The sequence below is a fragment of the Cyrtonyx montezumae genome, unplaced genomic scaffold, assembly GCF_038088225.1.
Source record: "Cyrtonyx montezumae isolate F1298 unplaced genomic scaffold, pur_monq_1.0 scaffold_10, whole genome shotgun sequence".
In the NCBI taxonomy this organism is placed as follows: domain Eukaryota; kingdom Metazoa; phylum Chordata; class Aves; order Galliformes; family Odontophoridae; genus Cyrtonyx; species Cyrtonyx montezumae.
The window spans coordinates 36,427,676-36,448,130 of record NW_027071826.1 but is presented as its reverse complement, the minus strand read 5'-3'; the positions used below and the strand labels follow the sequence as shown (position 1 = coordinate 36,448,130).

Below are 20,455 nucleotides of genomic sequence, written 5' to 3'. Positions count from 1 at the left end.
TGACAGTCTAACACTGGAAAATGGACACCTCATTACCTCATTCCTAACTGGCAGTGCCTTTTTAACATTATTTTCTGCGAGTGCAGCAGCAGCAGCTGGAAGGGAATGGCTGTGCTGATGGAGTGAGGCTGAACTCGAGCAACTGCAGCAAGAAGTGCCAAAGCGCTCGAAGGAAAAATTAATCCTTTGGCTTCTTAATAAGGGAGGAAGTGATTTGCTGAAGAAGGGGTGCCTTTCTGAGTCTGAAGGGTAATACTTTTGTAAAGATGTGGCAAGTTTGTGCTGTTTTCCTTGTGTTTCTCAACAGAAAAGACACCAGAACATCTTTGCTGGGTTTTTATTGCCTGACTATTAAAGATGTAGGGCTCACATTAAGACAATAAGTCTCCCTCCCAATTGCCCATGTTTGCAAAGAGACATAATAGCTGTTATTTATATTGTACTTAAATATTTAATTTTCTTTGCAAATAAAAGGTTCACGCGTCCCTTTGAGCCTGCTCTTACAGCCCCAGACTACAGCAGCTATGACAAAACTATTACTTCAAATTAACTTGGCATTCAGTGCACATTTGTATTACTTCCATGATTTTTATTGTGTTTTTAATTATTATTTTTTTCTCACAGTTCATTCATCAATCATACTTACAAGCCCATTGTCAGACCGGCTGCCAGTGGAGTGTTCTCACACATTTCAGCACACAGAAACTGCAAACCAAGGCAGCTCTGCTCGGATCTCTAATATTTCTGAGGAGCCAGAAGGTGCTGACAGCTCATGGTACGCCTGTCCCGGGCAAGTGCAAGTGCCTCAGCGTCCATCTATCTGCGGTTACTGCTGAGGGGTACAATTACAGAGCACATTTACCCTCTGCGAAGGAATCCTCCCTGGAGAGGTTAGAAATGGGGAATAAACAGCACGCTGCAGCTTGGGGGTCTGGAGAACGATCTTCATGTGGCATTTTTAAGTGAGCTTCTGCCACCCCTGACCCCCTGTGACAGCAGCAGGAGCAGCTCAGCGATGGCAGAAGTGGGCCTTGGTTTTGCACTGTGCTTTGCTGTTCCATACCCTTACTTTTTTTTTGCTTAAAATGTGCACCTCAGGATGGCAAACTAAAGTTACTCCTTGGGATTTCCGAGGAGGGTGTTTCTCAGGGCTGCAGAAAGAAGCAGCTCCCAGCACCAGAGCCCGCACCCTGTCACCGCAGCCTTGCTTGCATCCAAGCCCATTGTCAACCAAAGGAACTCAAAATTTATGGCCATTTATCTACCCCCTTCTTTACCCCCCACTGCGCCTCTTTTGGCAGGGCAGCTAAGCATTTTGCATTGTTTCAAGCCTAATGCTTGCAGATGGTTTTACTCAGAATTTGTTTTATTGCTGAGACGCGCTTCCTCCGTTCATTAAATTGCGCCTACTTTTCGTCAGCCGGCAGGCAGCCCCGGGCTTCACGGCAGAGCTCGGGGTGGCACTGCTGTCTGCCGGGCTGCTGCATTACGGGGCGGTGGGCTGACAGCGGCGAAGCTCTGCGAGCACCGAACCTCGCGTCCCCCGCGGGACGCGATGACAGCAGGGCGCGGGGGCACCCACCGCCCGCCGGGGGCCGCTCCGACTCGCGTCGGGGCCGGCGGAGGAGCCCGGGGCCCGGCTCCCCGCGGCTCCCGCAGCCCTGCCCGGCGGCAGGTGCCAGCGGTGGCCGCTGCGGGAGGGCGGCGCGGGGCAGCCCCTCCGAGCCGGGCCGGGCCGAGCCCCTGGGCCGCGGGCTCCCCCCTCGCCCTGCCCGGGAGCCTCTTCAGTGCTTAAAAGCCCCCCCCCCCACTCCGAGCCCTTGCGGCTCGGCGGGGCGGCCGCAGATCGCCGCGGGCTCCGCGCGGGACTCGCTGGCTCCGGAGCAGGAGGTGGGAACCGGGGGCGGTTTGGATTTCGCTGGTGTTGTTTTTCTGCTTTGTGCGGGTTCTGTGGCGGCGTTGATTATTTTTTTTCCCCTCCCTCCTCCCGCTTCCCCGCGGGCGCCAGCACCGGGCGGGCAGTTGCAGGAAGGCGGGAGCGCGGCGGCCCCGGGGAGCCCCAGCGGGCCGGGCCGGGCGGGCCGGCGGCGCCTCCCCCCGGTTCGGGGGGTCCCCGGGCTCGGCCCCCGAACGCCCCTCTCTTCCGTTCTCCATGTCATTTCCTGTGCTAATAAGATGGTGGTCACGGCCGGGAGGGAGGGAGCCGCCGCCGCCTCCGCCGAGCCCGGCCCGGCCCCGGGACCCGTCCTCGCCTGCGACTAGCGAGCGGGGCCGGCGGGGCGGCGGGGAGGCAGCGCGCAGCCAGCCGGGCCCCCCCGGGCGGGAGCGGGTCCCCGGACGCCGAGGCGGGCCCCCCGCGCCCGCAGCGCCGAGGTGAGTCAGCCCCGCTGGTAGCCAAGGTGGCCACGAAAATGGCTGCGGAGAGCGGGCGGGGGGGGTGGGGGAAGAGAGGGAGGAGGCGAGGGGGCCGGGCGGCACGAGGGCCCCGCCCGGGGGTCGCCCCGGAGGGCTACGGGACGGGGCTGCCCGCGGCGCCCCGCGGTCGGGTGGTGCCCCCTCTCGCCCTCCCCCGGCTGGAGGCGACCGGCCCGGCCCCGCCGCGCTTCTCCCGCCCGCACCGCGGCGGCGGCTGCGCCCGCCCTCCCCCCCGCGGCGGGGAGCGGGGCCCGCGAGTGACGGAGCCGGCGGCCAATGGGCGGCGGGGGCGGGGCGGCGCGGGGCGCTCCCCGGGGGCGCGGGAGCCGGGGCCCGGCTGGGTCGGGCGGAGCGACCCGCGGGTGGGGCTGGAAGTTCTCCGCGGCGCGGGGCAAGGGCAGGGCTGGAAGTTTGAGGATGGTTTCCAGCCCCGGTCGTGTGCGCCGCACGCCCTGGCCGCGTTCTGTGCTTGCGGAAGGTCCGTCTGTCCCGTCTTTAACCTGGCACGGCTTTGCCTGGGTCCTGTGCAGTGGGAAGTGGAAAAGTTGTCATTGCGCTGCCCACCTCGACTAGTTTGTTTACTTGCATTAAAAACTTCACCTGTTCTGAGCTGCGTGTCTGTTTCAGGCACTGCTTCCTCTATTTTTCAGTTAATAAATGTTCTTGGCTTCTCCACAAACACTCCAGAAGCACCCGATGTTCAGAGGCTGCAAGGAAACTCACTTCTCCATCCACTGTGTGTCCCAGAGGGATGCCAGCTCTGCTCCCTCTGTCAGATCCCCAGCTGTGTTCACATGGCCTTGCTGGTGCCCATGGGCAAAGCTGTTGGCTTGGCACTGCTTCCTCTTCCCCACAATTAATGTCTTTCTCTAGCACCAGGAAATACAGAGCAGGCAAGGCCAGCCTGGGCATTGTTTTCTGTGCTGCAGGTAGCAAGGCCTAGCTCCAGGTGCTGTATGCTGCTTCTGGGGCTAAAGGTCCCAGTGAGGCCACCTGGTCCCGGTTTCAAACCCCTAAATTTCCCTTTGTGCAGTGGTGAGTTCTATAAGCAACAAAAGTGGAAAGGGAAATGACTATAACCTTTCTAATGCATTGTGTATAAACCCAGCAATACAAGTGCATCCCCAATAAGGACGGCTCATTTTTATTGTTGAGTGCAGATTGTGATCAGAGGAGGAAGTATGGTGTGTATCTGCTCCTCACAGGGGATGCTGTCATGAGAGATACTGCATCAGGATAGCCCTTTTGACTGCAGAGGGGCTGTGCTGGCCAAGCAGGCTTGGGGCTGGCTGGGTTCACAGGCAGGGGATTTGAGGTAGCAGCAGGAGATGTTGGAGTTTGACCTGGCACACCAAGTGCAAAGCGCAGCACTTTACTGAGCCAGCTTATGGGGAATTCCTTCTCATTGTGAGTTTTGCCAGTTGCTGGGAGGAATAACTTGATTTTAAAATGTCTCCTTGGCCACCAGAACATGCCTCTGGTTCATCAGAGTTGTGTTTTTGAAGTGGTTGTTGCTGATGTGGTGTTGGCATCGGTGTGAAGATTTGCATGGAGAAACTAAACATTGTCTCAAAGACAAAATGACTGGAGCTTTTGGTTGGTAACCAAGTAGTAACACCGAGATCCAGAGTGAAGAGAGTGGCTGCTAGAGCTTGGTCTGGGGATTCCAGGCTGGATAGCTGAGAGACAATGACTTGTTCCCTGTAGCATGAGGGGTGGTGGACTTTTCTGACACTTCTTTAGCATCGAGAATGCGTATCTGAGATCTTTGAAAAGCAAGTTTTCATAAGAGGACAAAAAAGCAAAAAATTGTCTTTATTTCTCAGTTTGGGTTGCGGCTTTCTGGTGTAAACTAGAGATGCCTCCTTTGTGAGCCCCAGGGCCGAGGCCTCCCAAGGCAGGGCTGTGCTGGTGGAGGGCAGTCCACATGTGCAGCTGCTGAGAGAAGCCTGGTGCTCCTTGAGGAGTCACTCTTGTTTTTGTGACTTCTGCAGTATTTCATCAAGTCAGATGACACGTAAGCCTTTGCCGTTATGTTTCCTGGTCAGTGCTGTGCTTGTGAGAGGGATAGCCCACATACCTGGGAGCTGTTGTTCAAAGGGCTCCTCTGCCCACAGCACAGAGAGGCAGTGCTCCAGCCTTTCATTCCCAGAACAGCTTCTCTGCTGTCAGAAGGTAAAAACATTATACGTATAATTTAAGGTTTAAACTGCAATCTGTAGGAACTGGCAGCCTCCAGAGAGGAATCAGGAATGCATACTGCAGAACAGCATTTCGGCACAGTCCCTCAGTCACAAACAGTCATCAGTGAGGGGCCCATCAGGAGGGTATTATAAGCGAAGTCATCCCATTTGGGCATGCTGACAAACTGTTTCATTTCTCTGCCCCCATCCTTCTCTCCTTAGGCTTTGGCTTTTCAGCCAGGGTAGTTTTACATCCATTATTTATGCAGAAAATCTAGTTTGGTAGCATGTAGAGCTCACCATGTCTTGTGTGCTGGTAGCTGTTCTGTAATTTTGCATTATCCCTGAGAAATACATTTAGTATGTGATAGTAAGAATTATTAGTGAAGGAATTTAGGCTGGTGCAATGTTAGAATGGAGGATAAATTTTAGAAAAGACATGGCTGAGGCTGATGGAGAAAGGATTTCCAAATTTCAGTGCCTCTGTCAGAAGCCAGGTCTCGTGGTGCTGCAGGAAGGGTTCACTGATGTAGGGACAGAAATAAGCGTCAGTGACAAGGCTGAGCTCAGGACTGCCAGCAGCATCCTACCATGCTCCAGGATCCCGTGTGTATGCACGTCCCAGGTGAGCTCTGCCCAGCCCTTAGGAGTGCGAGTCAGAGTGCTGTGGACATGCAGCATGTGCTGGCACCCACTGACCTCTGTTTTCATACGTATCACGTTGAAGGCCAGTAATTGGAGCTAACAATGGTCTGGGACATCAACTGTTTCCAAACTTGAAACATTTGTCCAGTGCAATCCCTCTCAGTACAATGACGCTTTATTTTGAAAATGTGTTGTTTATAAACTATATATTAATAAGCTGAGTGGACTAAACTGCAGTCCTACGATTGTAAAGCTGAACAGTTGGGTTGTATGTACCATCATCCTTGAAGGACATCTTAATTTTTGCCCGGGGTTACTTTTTCTCTCCTAGTACAATGCTCTTCACACCTTTCATTCAGATAACCCTCGGCATCCCCGTGTCGCTGTACTTCAGGGTCTTTGGTAGGTTTTTGTTCTCATGTTTTTTTCTTTCCAAAGCTGCTGGAGAGCACTTCATGTGGTCTCCTGCTTTCCTTAAATTCTCCAATTTTCCAAACATGTTGTTTGGAAAGACTACTGCAGATGTTAAACATGCCACAGTTTGCAGAGTCCAGTCTTTTCCTCCATTCAGTGGGAATTAATGAAAACACTTGGAAACTATCTGAAGGAAGAATCACTACTGATGACATACTTTTGTGAACAATAAAATACATTCTGGAGTTGTCATGTACTCGTCTAGGCGTGCAGTGTTTGTTTTTGGGTTTTCTGAGCCCATAATGAGGTCAGTCAGCTTCTGAAGAATAGAAACTTCTCTGTTACTGGTTTTATTTTTTTAACTCCCTTTATGATTGCACAGAAAAGTTTCATGTGTACAGCATATAGATAAGTTGCTTTGTTCCTTAACAAATTTCTCCTATGGTGTGTAGAGAAGGACTGGCTGATGGGTGCAACAGGACCTGGCTTCTTGCAGGACCTTGCCAACCAGCACTGTGTTGCCATTGCAATGACAGCACCTCCAGAAAGGTGGATCCACTTACTGCGTGCATCTCCTAGATGTGTTGAGAGCTAGCACCAACTAAATCAGAGGCTAACGTGCTCCTCAGGTCTGATGGACTTAGCTGTCAGTTCTGTTTCTCTTTAACCAAGTCTCATGCTGCAGTCAAGTGTTGAAATGTTGCCCTTGAGTTCTCTTGGGGGTAGTGAGTGAATTTTTGTAGTCTCCCTGACTTGCAGTTTGCTCCCTCTTATTCTTGGCCTGGAGCTGAATGAGTTCCTCTGTGCTTCCACTAAACCAGTGTTTTAGAAATGCCCGCAGCGTAAAGGATTAGCTGTTTCTGTGCAACCCAACACCTTTACGTCGAAGACGCGTTTGATGAGGGGGTGTTGAAGGGATGGACCAGAGGTGCTTAGCCTGTGATGGAAAGTTTTTTGCTGCATTAGGGTATGTGGGGTTTGAACACCCCTCTCTGTATGGAAGGGAATGTGCAGATCAAGTGATGGTGGTGGTGAATTCAGCACAGGGATATCTGATTTCTTGGCAGATCTGACACCAGGAGTATCTGGACTCCTGCCTGCACCAAGAAAAGGGGTCGGGGTGACCCATGCTTGGCCAAGCCGTGTAATATGAGCCCCTAACCTGCAGACAGATTTACCAGCCCTGAATAATGTCTGTTGTGCTGTGAGATCTTATCTCCCTAATAGCCTGCAAGAGGGTACAAACAAAAAGAAAGAAATACGGTTCTTGCATTTGCTTTCCCTGCCTTTGTAGAACAGTTGATTTGTTCTCATTCTGCCTGCTGTGTTCCTTAGTGCTTTTCAAGGAGTGAGCTAGTTTGTTGGAACTTCAGAAACAGTTGAAAGTATGATTTACTCCTACTTTCTCATCTTCCACCCACATGACTTGGGGGGTGTAGGAGAAGGGAGGAGGGAAGGTAGAATCTGTAGGAAAAAAGGAGCCGCTTGCCTTGTCCTATAGCTCAGGTGTTGCAAAACATCTATGACAGACACGGAGGAGCTATTGTGTTGTCATTCAACAGAAATGAACAGGCACCAACTGAACAAACGGCACCAAGTTTTCGTGTTGATGTTGCTTCTGCACCCATCTGTCCCAGTGAATGGCTGTTCTCATTGACTGCTTGCCTGGAGGGGTCAGTGTGGTCTGCTTCAGAGGCTTTGACACCTGGTTCCGAAGCCTGGTGTTGGGATGCTGGGAAGGGGTCCCCCTGTAAGGCCTGAGGATGGATGGAGAACTGAGGGTGTCCCACCTGCCTTCAGGGTAACGAGCTGGTGTGTTTTGTTGGTAATGCACTCTGCTCAAAAAATCCAGTGTCATGTGGCTGTATCAAGGATGAATTTGTGGTTTGTGCTTTTATATGATAAAATTTAGGAGAAGTTTTTCAAATAACGGTATATATAAAGACAGAGCTGTTCTTGGGTGTTGCTGCTGAGTGCCTTTCTGGCTTTGTGCAGGAAAAGGGCACTCTGGTGAAGCATGCTGAGCTTATGGACTTGGTTGGGCAGTTTGAATTTCGTGCACTGCTTGACCACGTGTGTGCCAGCCTTTCCATGCTGCCCGTCTATCCCATCCACCACCACAAAACATTCACCAGTACCAGAGTACTGCAGGTAGCAGGGGGAAAAAAAACAACAACCTTGAACTTCTCTAGAGGTGTTAAGTGAAAGGCTGTGTAACTGTAAGATGCATGCACTCTACGGAGGGGATAATTTAGACACTAAGGAAGTATATGTGAGGCTGATCGCTGGCCTGATGCCAGTCACTGAAGGGCACCGGAGGCTGAAATGCCAGGCAGCACTGGTAGTGCTGGCACTTCAGCCCGTGACGGTTGGGTTGCACGAATTATCTCTCTGCCTTCCAGCTAATTTTATCCTGTTGATTTTTCATGAATCATTTCCCATCTCTGTGGGTTAGAAATTAAAGTGGAAGTATGCTAGCCAGAATAGCCACATCTGCTATTTAGAAAGCAGCGTCTGGGGTTTGCTTCCTGCCCACCCCCACACCTTCCCTTCCCTTTCCCTTTTTACCTCTAGTGTTAAATGTAGTGAAGCACCAGCGTAGCCAGCCCACAGAGGGCATGAGCTGGCTGGAGCAGCTGACCTCCAGCAGGGTCCCAGGCTGCCAGAGCCTGGCAGAGTGGCTTAGGTTTCCTCTGTGTGCCTTGTGGAATGTTGATGGACCTCTTATGGGGGTCTGTTCCCTCTCCCAGCATAGAGCTGTGGTCCCGTTTGAGGCTTCTTGTCTTTCCACAGGTGAGAGTAGTAGAAGGTCATCTGAGCACATTCCTCTGTAGCAAAGAAAGCATTAGATTAATGAGAGAGTATCTGGAGCTTGTTGATATTCCTTTTTCTCTATGTATCACAGGAAGTCCCAAGAGGCTGGAAGAGTGATCTTGTTGGGACAGTCCTGAAAATGACTGTGGGGTTGGCCAAGGAAATGATGGTTTGGACGGCACACCATCAGGCCTGCATAAACTTAGAGTGATTACTGCTTGAATCTCAGTGTTATGGAAAGTGTCTTATACTTCTCAAACAGTATTCTGTTCCTTGTGAACCTTACAGTTGATTTAAAGAAAGTTATGTAGGTGTGATATACTTAGATTTTACATGACAGTTAACTCACTGTTTGAGAACCCAATTAATATCTATTGCTGAAGTAAACCAGTGAAATACATGTGGCTTAGGAGCTAAAGGTAGTGACTGACAGGGAGTCAGCATCCAGTAAGTAAACTGATGTGGTAGTGTAAGCAGTGAGGAGGGTCAAGGATGCTCTGAGCTAAAGGACGGTATTAACACATGAACAAATCAGCTGCATGCGGATTGAGTGTAGAAAGTGGTTTTTCACCACTGAAAGATCAAGTCTTTGGCATTGCCATGTTAGATGAGGGGAGCATATAATCGAGCTATTTTAAGCTAGAGCTTGATCATTACAGAAGAGTCTCTGCAATATGATATGCAGAGCCTGCATTTTTAAAGAAGTAGACTTGATGACCCTTCCTTTCAAGTGAGGGTGAGAGAGAAGCCAGTTCTGTGTGGCACCTATTCAGTGATGTATTGGTGAAATGTGTTGCTGAGATGTGTTTGGTGAGCTGTAACTGTTTGCGGGGACAGGACAGCTATGCAATTAGTTTTGGTAGATGGATCTGCTGAGATAACTCCAGTTGTGAAAATGGTTTTATGAACTTGGAGGGGGGTGGCCTGAACCTAATCTATGAGACTGTCACTTACAAGAGCATAGAGGTCAGAATGAACAGGCAGCTCTCTGAAGCTTTCTGTGCCAAGTTATAGCAGAAAAAGTCTGCTGTGAGTGTGGACACTGACTGAAATGTAACGAGTAGGGTCAAGGAGAAAGTTTTATGTCTGTAGTCTTCATGTTTATTACAGATTCAACCTTACATCAGCGTAGCTTTCTGATGCCAGTGTGTTAAAATAATGTAGGAAAAATTGGAACAGTGACACAGAAGGATCAACATGCTGGAAAGCTGCAAAGGTACTGCATGGGGATATATCCAGGGCTCAGTTCTGTATATTTCTGTTCAGCAGTGCTGTCACCATCCAAACACCTTTCTGTAGTGCCTTAAGGAACAGCACTTACGTCTGTCACTTGATGGAGTTCTTGTTCTGCCCTTGGGGAGAAAAATGCTGGTGGAATGGCATCTTGTTTTAGTACTGGATTTTTGTTCCTGTTTAACTTCATGCATGTAGGTGTGTATTTATGTTGAGGAAGCCAAAGGCAGAGGAGTGCAACTGGCTGTCCTGACCAAAGATGGTGAGGTTTCTTACGGCCATTAAGTCCGAAAAGTAATTCTTTACATTTGCTTAAAGCAGCCTCTCAGTGTGTGAGTGCTTCAGTCAATTCCACAGGGTTGTAGGGCACTTTAAAATAACTGCTGACTGGTGCCCAAAACTGAAGAGATTCATGCATAACTTGTCAGTGACAGCAATTAGCAATTGAAATGAAGTTCTCTTGGCTTCTCTTCCCCTTCCTTGCTAGACTCAGAGATTTTGTATAGGCTTTATAGGCGAAAGGTAAGGGCATGTGACTTGCAAGGGATCAGTCAGGTTGACCTAATTCTCTCTCCTGCCCTTAAACTACGAATCTGGGAGATCCGTGCTGAGATCCAAATACCAAAAATGAGAAGTTTCCAGTTTAAGAGTTATTTTTAATGTCTTTAAAAAAAAAAACAACAAAAAAAAAAAACACACAAGTCTTGCAAATTCTTCTAGTTGCAGTGAGCAGCTGTCTTTGCTCCACAGCACGCTGCACTGTTTCAGATGCTTGATTTGCATGGGAGCTTTACTTTGTCAGCATCCTGCTGAGCAAATGTATCCTTATGCAACACTTAATGTATAGAAGTTGCACCAAGTCATCCAGTTTGCAGAGCCTTCTGTTGATCCATAATGCTTTATACTCTTAAGTCAACAAATGCTCTGGACTGACTGTAATATATAATTTGGTGTCAAATACTGTAAATTCAGCAGTGCATTCTCCTCTTTGACTAGAAGTCACCATGAAGTTCAGTAAGATAAACTAATTGAGACTAATTCAAGGATTAGTTCAGAAGTTCTTTTTTGTCTTCCTCCTCTGAAATAGGTCTATCCTGAGGTAGATTGTGGCAGGTTTCTGTAGTATGTTTTGCTAACAAACCATGGAAAAACAGGAGTGAGAAAGTATCTTGCAACTACTTGAAATGAAAGGAGGAGATCAGGAATTTCTGTGTTCCCTGGCTCCCTGCAGCGAGAATAACGCTGGGAAATCAGTGTCACAGCACCCAGTGTTGTTATCTCAATTGCTGGTCTTGAGCTGCTCGTTGAAACCCTTACAGCTCACAGCCTTCCCTGCTGTAAAACAGGTTTAAATCCCGTGGTTTTAAAGGATGTTCTCAAAACTTCTTCTGAAAACTCTAGCAAAACTGGTGGTGTTTCCTGTTATTTTGTTGTCCTGATCTTACTCAGTGTTTCAGGAATTCAAAACTGAAAGAAATTCTCACGCTTTTGCTGAGTTTATGGCTACTGATTGCAGTGGCAGTGATAAAACCATGTCCTGTTTTCAGCCCACACTGCTCAAATCCAGCATCACCCCTGCCCTATAATTTTTATTAGTGAAGTTTGAATTTGTGAGTGTTGTTGCTTGCATCCCACCACACAAGATTGCATTCAGCCCTACTTTGCAGCTGTGAGGGAAGAGCCCAGCACTCACCAGCTGGCCCTGAAGCAAGCAGGGGGCAGGCCACCATTTTATAACTATTTTGGAGCACTGCTTTGCCATGCCACAGAACAGCTTCACACATTGTACTTTGGTAGAGGAACATTAAGTCTGTGATAATGGCTGACCAGGAACTCATCTCCCCATCATAGTGAGGGGTTAGGCACCCTGTAGACAGGGTCCTCCTCAGAACAGTCTGCTTCTCACTGTCATTTGGTGGGATCTCTTGGGGCGTTCTGGCTGTGGCCATGGGCTGTGTGGCCAGCTGATACTTCAAGTTCCCTGAAATGGTTGGCATGACCAGAGACCTTGTTAAGTGGATGCATCTAGAGGAGTCTCCATGGGTTGTTGGTATCTGTTGGGGGGCAGCTCAGAGCCTTGAATGCAGTGCTTTATTTCCTGTCTTGGCTCATCAGTAGCTGAGTGTTCTGGATTACTATTTCTGATAATATGCAACTGTAGAAAGAGTATGAATTAAAGTCCATCTTAACGCACGGGCCTGCTCTTCAGAATATTCTACAAGCTGTGCAAGACCTTAGAAGAAGAGACATTGACCTCTAGAAGGCCAGCAGTGAGAAATAGAAGGGATAAGCTGTGTACTAAGGAGGGGATGGATTCCTATATGGCTATTTCACATGCAAGAATGTCCAAATCTGGGAAACGTGCCAGTGAAATGCAAAATTAAAGCTCTGTTTTGGAGCCTGATCCATACAGATAAGAGTCTGTGGCTGTTAACTAATAACTACAAGAGGGGCAGTGATAGAGGCGGCATTCTTGAGGACAGGAATTAACAGGTTTGTTCATGCCAGAACCCATTTGGATTTTTTTTTTCCATGCGTTTGAGATTAACGTGTCAGATGCGCTTGTGTTTTCTGTTTCCTTCATTGTTGGCGACATGATAATGCCACTGGAGGTATGTTGTGTAACAACGATACAGATTCTTGCCTTCTTTGTAACGAGAATGGGTGAGACAATGTGGCACTGCTTGTGCCTGTTGGGATTTGCAGCAGCTAGGCAGGTGTCCCTCGAGTGATGTTGTGCCTCTTACCATGACTACCTTTTCTGGCCAGAAGGGTTGCTGCTATGTGCTAACAGCACGTGGATCCTCACAGTAGTCTTCAGACCTAGGGATTGATCTCCATGACATGCTACTGGGATTTTGCAGTAGGCTGCGTGCACGCTGGCATCAGGGGAACTGAGTATCTTGGTGGCCACAGGGGTGTGTGTGCCCTGGGAATGGCTTCAGCAGCTAACCAAAGCAGCTTGCTCTGCTTATGCTCACGTGCTGCTTCTCTGTTATCTGAAGTCTTCAGGGGAACTTCATCTTTAGGTATAAAAACACAAACAGCTAAAATGACTGCCCAAATAATGAAGTGGAGGAAGGATGTGAAATGCGTGTAGAGTGTGGCTTAGAATCTTCTAGTTGTGGAAAACTAGGGGAAAAGGGCAAGAAGGAGGAAACAATAGACAGTAAAATTAAGAAAAAATAAAAATAGCTTTACATGCATCAGGAACTAGAAGAGTCTTGAGTTTAGGATCATCTACATGCACCAAGAACTGGAGAAAATGGGAACTATTTCTTCCCCCGAGAATGAGTATTATCACCCAATTAACTCACCCAGTTACTGCAGCAGTGTAACGCTCTCTGTTGTAACAGTAGCTTGGGAAGTAACTGAACAACAAGGGCTACTGAAGCAGAACATTTTTAAGTTAGCTGTTTTGGCTAGCTTGAATTAAGGGATGTTGAAATGCTGTCTGAGCAGTTCTCTGTGGGCCATAAATGCTAAACACTTTTTTGTTTTAATATATTCATAATGAGTTAGACTGAAAAAAATGTTCTGTGCTAGCGATGAAATCATAAATAAGCAAGCTAATACCAAATTTACTTGGCCAGAATGGGATATTAGGTTACCTTCTATCTGATGTAGGCTTCCTGTTGTTGGAGCAAGACACCTGTAAAACAATATAATGATAGGGTTTTGGTTGTCATTAAAGAGGACATCAATTGTAATGATATATCTGTACAGGTTTTTGGAGAATAGGTATTTTCAAACACAGTGTGGTGTGTGTGTGAATGTATGTGTGTGTGAGACATTGCTGTGGTTTTGCTCAGTAAAGGTAAAAGCTTTGGTATGCCTTATGTCTTTAGCGTGTGGAAATTGTACCGTGGGTTGTTGGAATAACTGGCTAGAATGATCCACCATGTCACACTGGATAAGTGAAAACTCAGCTAAATGAAAGGTTGCAGGGTGACAGCACGACAAGAAGAGGACTATGCTTGTTCAGGTGCATCTCTAGCACTATCTGCAGTGATTCATTTTTTTGATTCAATGTTAATCAACAAGTTTATTGGTGTCCTGGAGAAAAACCCAAAGTTAATTTTGTTTATTTTTGTGGTCTTGGACACAAAGATGTAAATCTTGAGCAGGGAGGGCTGTGTCTCAGTGCAAGGTACTGCTTCAGCCTGTGCAGGAAAACTGCTGTCAGGAATGTAGCTGATAAGGTGGAGTGAGTTCAGGGAGGACCATGAGAATGAAAGCGTGAAAAGTATGCTGTACAGTGGAATGGGAACCTCCAATTATAAAACCAACACTAGATTTATTTTTTTTTTCCCTGCTCATCTTGGAGGTATGCTGTAGTTTAACCAGGAATTTACTCCAGGAAGTGCCCCAGCCTGTACTGTGCAGGAGGTCAGACTGCACAGCCCTGGGGTCCCTCTTGCTTTATAATGCAGGAATCCCTTGAGGAAGAGGAAGCCATTGTCTGTTTACAGGGACATATGTCTGCAGCTCTTCCTACTTTAAGAGCCTCGGGCTTTGTGGGCATATAAGTTCCAGATGCCCTGTCCTCCAAGCTTTTATTCCAACAGTGTTCACTGCAGAAGGTCTACACCACTGCCATCATCTGCCTTTCCCATGCCAGCACAGCCCCCACAGTTACCAGCTGTGGGGCAGCATCCATATCTTTTTGTTCTTTAAGCAGCACTCCACACACACAGCTGCTGCTTTTCTGCAGACTTCTCAGGAAGATTGTTGCTTTTCCTCGAGGAAAGTAGCCTCTGCCTGTAGCTCCAGTGGAAACAGAACCATAAGGCCTGGTTCCTGTTCTGGAGGATGCAGGTGAGGAGCTCACCCTGCTGAAAAGCTGAGGCGTGCTCACTGTTTTTCTTCTGACTGTGTATAGTAATTCTAAAAGAAAATATATCTTGTGTTGGACATCACGTAAAATGGTCTCTTAAAAGTGCATGTGTTTGCATCTCTCTGGTTATGCTTTCCTTGAGGTGTTGCTTTCAGAGTACTGTATGAATGTTAACTGGTGCTCCCTTGATACATGTGTGATAAAGGAATAAATGATTAATTTTTCCAGTCCAACTTCTCACATGCCAACCAGCAGTCTGTGCCAACCAGTTGGCATGTGAGAAGTTGGACTGGAAAAATTAATCATTTATTCCCCTGGCACAGAGAAGAACTGCAAAAGCTGGGAGTAGACTTCCTTCTTGTGCAAGCGCAGACCAGATTTCCATGGTCTCAGTCCTTCACAAACGTGTGGCATGAGAGAATTCCTGTCTTCAGGGATTTGTGGCCCCTGAACACAACTTTTAAGAGTATCCAGAGCCAAGTCATAATGAAGATGGGCTCTTCCACTGGTTTTGTTGACAGAAGGTGGCAGCTCAGTTGCTGCAGTCCCTCCTTTGGATGCTGCACATGCGCAGCAAAAGGAGAAAAAGGGGGGTCTTAGGGACTTCTGAGGAACAGCTGCAAAGCTGTCCAATTTGGTATCAGGCCTGAGAACAGCCAGTTCATGTGCTTTGGTGGAGGTCTTAAGATGAATGGAATGAGGAGACAAGCAGCTCTCACTCAGCCTTACTCCTTGTCTCAAGCTGTGATGCTCTGATTTCTATGGGCCCTGCAAAAAAATCTTAGCTAAGCTAATTCTGAATTTTATCACCTTCCATATCGGTATTTTCTCTTTAGCAGCACCCTGTGGCAAGAAGTGTGGGGGACTAACAGTTTGAAGCTTTCTGCCTTACATAATTAAGAGGTTCCTATCTCTTCTGGAGAGCTAAGGGAAAAGCATTTTTGCTACAGCAGCCTGTGTTCTACAAGGATGATGGTGATCACTCAGCTTCATTCATTGCAAGGGATGGGAAGACTGAGAACATGACCTATGCAATCACTTTGGGGTCCTGTAGTGGGCTGTTTATTACCTGTCAGAGGTATCCAGAGTACACCTGTCTTCAGAGCTGTGATAACTTTCTCTGCTCCCAAAAGGAGACTGGCTTATGTTAGATTTGTAGACAGGGCCTGATTCACCTCGCCATTTGAATTCCTCTTCTTGGCAGTCTGTCTGCAAAGACTTGCTCCAAAATAGTCATGCTCAGCATTTCAGTAACACAACCATCCGTAAGTCTTAAATTCCGTGTGTAACATTTTCTGTAGGGCATACTTTGCATTCCCTGTGCCTCAGGTTGCTCCACGGTGTCTCACATTCTTCACCTGACCTGCGACTGACCTGCTGTTTCCTTCTTGCAGCAGGAAGGATTTTCTACCTATGTGTTCATGAAGATGCCTTGGTGTTGGCCTGATGGCTGTTCTTGGTGCTGTGGGGAAGCCTGCTGTTTGGATCCTCATCTGGAGGGGGAAAGTTGTGATTTCCTGGCTGCTCACTTTCCCCCCCCCCCTTCTTTCTTTTTCAGAACATGAGTGAAAACTTGAAGGACTGCTTGAACCAGACCCAGGCTTCCTTAGGAGAGATGGTAACAATAAAAACTGAGGCCTGTTCTCCACACCGGGACCAGGAGTATGGACAGCCTTGGTAGGCAGCTGAGCTTTAGTAAGATGGGCTCTCCCCTGTTCTGTCTTCCTCCTCTTGGGATATATTTGAACCTCACAAAATTCCTAAAACTCTGACTAGTGACAGCTTCCTTCAGGTGCATGGCAGGGATGGTCACTCTCTCATGTGCTAGGCATGTGCCTGCTGCATGCTCTAGGTCACATCCAGCCTTGTAGTGCTGGCTTGTTTGAAGAGCCATGCCTTGTGTTTGGACAATGCATTCTGGGGCTGTAGTGGATCAAATCAGCCTTTCTGTGGTGGGAGTCTCTACTGATATCTAGTGGGTAGGATGGGTCAGCTGCATGTCATTCGTGAAAGTGTTCTAGCTGAAACCACAAACTCCTGTAGTCTTCAGCCATAGGGCATCTCAAGTATTGGCTTTTGTCATCTTAGGTGACAATTGGAATAACTTCTCTGCTGCAGGTGTAAGGACTGAGAATTATTCATCCCCCATAGCCTTGTTTTCTCTTTTCCTCTCTTTGGTTTCCCAGGTTTTGTTAGATGAAAGTTGTCTTTCTGTTGTTTTCTCCCCAGTTCTGGAAGGCCTGATCCACAGTCCATGGATGTGGAACCCAAGAAACTAAAAGGGAAACGTGATTTGATCATGACGAAGAGTTTCCAGCAAGTGGATTTCTGGTGTAAGTGTATTGTTAGTGCGAGAACAGTAGTGCCTCTGTTTTTGAAGAGTTCACGCTTCCCTAATTGGCAGCCTGTTGTCTTGGGGCAGGAAGCAGAGGAGTAAAAAGCCAGGGACAAATGTGCCCGCTCTGTGAAGAAGACGTGTTTGATTAGGGATGCCATCTCCTGTTTCTAAAGCAGGATGAACCACATAGCATAAGAGTATTTTTCTTCAGGGACATTGTTTTTCATTCCCCTCTGGTGTGTGATCAGCGAGAGCTTTCCTGCTCTGTCTTTGCAGACAGTGAATGGTTTTCACTGTACATGGAACCATTAATGGTAAAGCATTTACCTTTGGTGCTTGTCTGAGGAAAGAGTTGTTTTTTTGTTAGGGCATGCAGGTTTGGGATGGACAGGTATGAGCTGGGGCAGAGCAATTGCTGAGGGGGATATGATGGAACATGTGGCGAGTCTATGTGGTGACTGGGATTACAGCTCTGAAGTAGGGGTCCATCCCCTCCTGCCACTGTGACCTTGGCTGAGCTGTGGGTAGAATGCAAAGCTGAGGTGAGCTGACCTCAGTACCATGTATTGCACAAGCCAGAGTGGACACTGCGTCTGCCCGACCTAACCCCTGTTCCCTTCCCTCCTGCAGTCTGTGAGTCCTGCCAGGAGTACTTTGTGGATGAATGCCCCAACCACGGCCCCCCTGTGTTTGTCTCTGACACACCAGTGCCTGTTGGCATCCCTGACCGGGCAGCACTGACCATCCCTCCTGGCATAGAGGTGGTGAAAGAGCCCAGTGGGGAGAACGACGTGCGCTGCATGAACGAGGTGATCCCCAAAGGTCATATCTTCGGGCCGTACGAGGGGCAGATCTCTAGCCAGGACAAGTCTGCAGGATTCTTCTCGTGGCTGGTAAGTGAGCTGTCTCTTTAACAAAAAAAAAAAAAAAAGGGGTGACTTTCTGGCTCAGAGCTGGGACTTAGTGGCTCATAGAGCTTGGACTTAGTGGCTCATTGAGCCACAACTTAGCCATCCTCCTTCCCTGAAGCTCCTGTGCTGACCCATGTGGGGCAATAGGCAAAGATCAACCTGCCATAATGATTTTTGGCATCAGGTATAGATAAGCAAAAGGAGATCAGATGTCATACTACTAATGTCATGACAACAGCTGTAGGAAGCAGATATGGCTTCTTCTCTCCTTCTTGCTGTGTTCTTCCATCCCCACTCAATCTCAAGGCTTCATCTGGTATGACCTTCACTCTTATCATAAGTTTGAGTATAGAGGAAAGGCCACATGACAAGTTTGCAGAACTCTCTCTTGAGCCTCCAGCATCCCTCCCATTCGGCATGAGCAAGGCCCAAGGGGGCAGGAAAGAGTAGATGCAGCCCTCCCATCTGTCAGAAACTGATCTGCATGCACCAAACACCATCTTTTTTACTGTAGTACTACGGACCTCTGTTAGCCTGTGAGTTAGAGATATCACATATATCTCTAGAGACAGGGACTAATTATTTTTGGAAATAAGATGTGGGACTTGAATTTGAGGTGGGGAAAAAACGCTGCTCACACTCTTCTGTCTGTAAAATAAACATGTATGTCAGCTCTGCCCTGAAGAGGAGGTGAATCTTTTCTATCTGAGGACTAAACCGTTTTGTCAGCTGCATCCATAGTGCCATGTTACTGATATTTGTAATGGAAAGAAGTCTCTTAGTTCATAGTAGCTTCCACACAAGTATCCAGTGCAGCAGATCATAGGACTAGGCAAATTTAGATTCATGGCATCGTTTCACGATCTGAATTGAGGCTGAAAGTGAAGCAGATCTGAAAGTCAAAGACTTCCTCCTGTTGGAACCAGACAGTTTATGTGCTGCATCTATTCTGTTCTGCAGATAGTTGACAAGAACAACCGCTACAAATCCATCGATGGGACAGATGAAACCAAAGCAAACTGGATGAGGTGAGTCCAGTTCTTTTCTCTCTACCTTTCTGGGGCTTTGTGTTCCAGAGAGATGCTATCAAACACTCCTTGATTTGTGTGACAGAAAAACAAACTGGAACAACACTGCCACTTCCACAGAGACTTTGCTTATGGTCTTTCAGTTTGGAGTCAGTTTCAATGACAGGAACTAAAACAAAGGTGTGTGTAGAGGATGTGTAAAGACAAGCCTATTTATCCACCCTTACAAATGCTGGCAGACCTTACTCCATTTTTTTTCCCCTTACTTTGCGTTCAAATATTTGCAAAATGCTTTGCATAATCCTCGAAGTAATTTATTCTGTTTGGAGTTTTTGTCATTTCCTGTTTGACAGACATTGAAAGAGGTACTTTTTTTTTCCCATTCTGAGCTTCACTTGGAACAGTTGTCTGTGGTGACTAATCATTGGTAGTGTTATGAGAAACATGGAGCGAGTTGCTACAGCTCCTAATGCAGGAATCACGAGTGTGCTTCTGCTCCCTCTGCTGGTCCAGGGACGTGAGAAAGCAGAGCCCAAATAACACTATTGAAACAAGAGTGCAGCTGGCTCTGATTTGTTGACTGCAGCAGTAAGAGAAAATGTCTGAAAAACAATGCAAAACAATGCAGTGTTTCAAATACCTGCATGTGTAGGTCACTTCTGCAGCCTCTTGAGACAGAGGCAAAGCTCTGAAGTGTCCTTGTGCATGTGGTGAGTCACCGGACTGGGACGTTGTTGCATACTGTGGCCCATCCTACGTTTGGACCAATCCTGCTTTCAGGCATTGAATTTTGGAAACAGCTGTTTTCAAGAAGGCATTTTTTTACAAGATTAAGTTAGTGTGGGAGTTAACTCGTTTGTTGGCCCAGATGCCTGAGAATTTCAGTTGTCAGTCATTATGGGCATGAAAGATAGATGCAAGATCAATGTAGCTGATGAAAGCTGGTTGCACCAATTCTTGCTCCATTTGAATCTGTGCACTGGTAGCAGCTGTTCTGACGGGTATGCTTGTGAGGTTTAGCAGGTGGTCTGATTTTTCTGTAAGTGCTGCAGCCGTTACAGTTTGCTACTGGATGAGTTAAACCCTTAGTCCTGTGCTGAGACTAGAGTTGTCACTCCAAAAAGAAGCAGTTGTATGGGGGTCGGTTAGGTAAGGAGAAATGTATCTTGAATTAAAGAATGTACTTCAGAAATCAGTGAGATTTTTCTTATTTGATTATATCACTTTATGTGGTCTGGATGACAGTGAAACTGGGGAAAGCAACTTTGGAAAGCAAAAATTGTTTGACTGTTCTTTCTAGTACCACCACTATCAGTTGGATATCTGGATTTATATGAGCACTACTCATGGTCCCAGCACCAAAGAACAGAATGTTCTTGTTTAAACATGTATTTGCCATGATTATGTCTTAACATGAGTGTGATGTGGGCCATTTTTTTACAGCATTGGAAAGCAAGGAGGTTGAAGTTGTGAAAAGGGTAGGGGGAGCTAAGAGGGTGTGTGCAACTCTTCTAGAGGAGTGTGTGTTGGAGGACATGTGCAGGCTATACCAACCTTAATGATCTTTCTGGTTTTACTCTTGAAAAATGCTTCTAATAGCAGTATTACTTCGAGTCTGACTGACAGTACAAGTGAAG

General features: G+C 47.5%; 1 protein-coding gene across 3 annotated transcripts in view; it reads left to right on the top strand.

Annotated features, from left to right (window-relative positions):
• The first annotated feature begins 2,142 nt into the window (after positions 1–2,142).
• Positions 2,143–20,455, top strand: part of PRDM11 (PR/SET domain 11) — a 42,813-nt gene continuing 24,500 nt past the window's right edge. For all 3 annotated transcript variants that reach the window (XM_065754950.1, XM_065754949.1, XM_065754952.1), the window contains exons 1-5: positions 2,143–2,373; positions 16,100–16,218; positions 16,771–16,874; positions 17,510–17,772; positions 18,751–18,818. In XM_065754950.1, coding sequence (XP_065611022.1) covers positions 16,103–16,218; positions 16,771–16,874; positions 17,510–17,772; positions 18,751–18,818 — 551 coding nt within the window. In that variant the 5' untranslated portion in view covers positions 2,143–2,373; positions 16,100–16,102. The remainder of the gene's footprint in view (positions 2,374–16,099; positions 16,219–16,770; positions 16,875–17,509; positions 17,773–18,750; positions 18,819–20,455) is intronic.